Source organism: Naegleria fowleri, assembly GCF_008403515.1.
Source record: "Naegleria fowleri strain ATCC 30894 chromosome Unknown tig81, whole genome shotgun sequence".
NCBI classification, from domain to species: domain Eukaryota; phylum Heterolobosea; class Eutetramitea; order Acrasida; family Naegleriidae; genus Naegleria; species Naegleria fowleri.
Window position 1 is genome coordinate 1 of NW_025408013.1, and position 1,507 is coordinate 1,507.

Genomic DNA, 1,507 nt, shown 5'->3' on the forward strand with positions numbered 1-1,507 from the left:
TGCGAAATAATTAATGAACTACTGAATGAGTTATTTAATCTTCTTAAGATCGTCCAATGCTTGCTCAATAGTTTTTATCATTTCTTGATCATTTTCTAGGAGATAGTTCTTTAACACAATTTCATACTGTTCTGCTGCCTTATCTTTCTCTCCTGTCACATTTTTGTAATACTCTGCCAACACAACTCTGGCTTCAGTTGTCCGAGGAGATGGATCAATTTCGATGGCTTTTTGCAGTCATGTGCCACTCGTTCAATATATTGTGTCGAAGTTGGATCACTGTGTGGAATACCTTCTTTACATCTCTTCAAAAACTTGTCGTAATAAACCATGGACCGTTGAGTGTACAAAGTTGGAATTGGGGAATGCTCGCTAATTGTAATTGCTTCATTCAAATACTCGAGTGCTTTGTCAGAGTCACCAGTGGATTGACCTTGGGCTGCTTTCGCTCCCAGTTCTGTAGCTCGATCATAGAGGATTGGAATTGTTGAAGCGTTTGGATCTGTAATTTCAACTCTTCAATGTAATTGTGCAAGTCAGGATGTGAATCACGTAAATGTGGATGTGAATCCAAAAGTGCGCTCGCTCTTTCAATATCAGAAGTCGAGCCATTCAAATTCTTTGAATGCATTCGGCACACTGCACGTCTGACATAGCCCTCAGCAAGAATATCTTTTGAGATCATGGACTCATTTTCTGGTTTTTCGAAATGCTCTACAAATAAGGTGAAATCCCGTTCAGCATTGTTCAGAAACACTGAGCTACTGGACGAATTGGCCATTTCAGACATGAATGTCTCTGAAAAGACTCTTCCTCTCACATAATAAACGTAATAGTCAAGAGTGAAATCGGTAATATTATTCTTCTTGGCATATTGGATCGAGTCTTCGATATACCTCTCGCAGTCCATGAGACAATTGTTGAGAACTTGGAGAGCGTCGTCATTCCACTCTGAATTAATTTTCACAGAGAGTGTGTTGCCAACTTGTGATGTATCATTATTGGTTCTTTCATTTGATGTTTCAGCTGAATTTGACTCTTCAGAAGCAGGACTTTCTTCTTCAATATTCATGGCGGCTTCACTATCTTTCATTTCATCAAACAATTCCAAGTTCAATTCAGCTCGTTTTAGAAATTTAACTGGAACTGCATTGTTTAAATCAATAGATTTTGAAATATGATGTAAAGCCATTCTCAAATCTGATTTGACAATTCTCAAATAGGTTGCATATGCAAAATTCACTTCGTCACTCTCAGATCCAGACTCAAGAGCTTTGGCATAATCTTGTTCCATAATTGTAGAATATTGTTCTTTTTCTTTTGGACTTTGTGCTCTTCTCCACAACACCATAGCAGCGCTTGCTCGTCGGCACAAAATCGAAATGTTCAACTCCTTTGCTGCTTCAATAATTTCAGCAATAGGATCTCCAAGAAAAGTTTCTTGTTTTTTTGGACAAGTCTTTCAACATGATCATCAATGTATCAATTTGGGCAAGAAGAGTAGTAA

General features: G+C 38.0%; 2 protein-coding genes across 2 annotated transcripts in view; both read right to left on the reverse strand.

Annotated features, from left to right (window-relative positions):
• Positions 1-391: 391 nt before the first annotated feature.
• FDP41_010240 (uncharacterized protein) lies at positions 392-1,351 on the reverse strand (the record flags this gene model as incomplete). The annotated part of the gene is made up of 1 exon (XM_044700517.1): positions 392-1,351. The coding sequence occupies one exon, from the start codon at positions 1,349-1,351 to the stop codon at positions 392-394; it is 960 nt and encodes a 319-aa protein (XP_044556183.1).
• A 61-nt stretch (positions 1,352-1,412) lies between these two features.
• The window catches only part of FDP41_010241 (uncharacterized protein), a gene marked incomplete at both ends in the record, with an annotated part of 654 nt that continues 559 nt past the window's right edge, over positions 1,413-1,507 (reverse strand). The window contains one exon of the mRNA XM_044700518.1: positions 1,413-1,507. This exon is cut by the window's right edge and continues 559 nt beyond it. Coding sequence (XP_044556184.1) covers positions 1,413-1,507 — 95 coding nt within the window.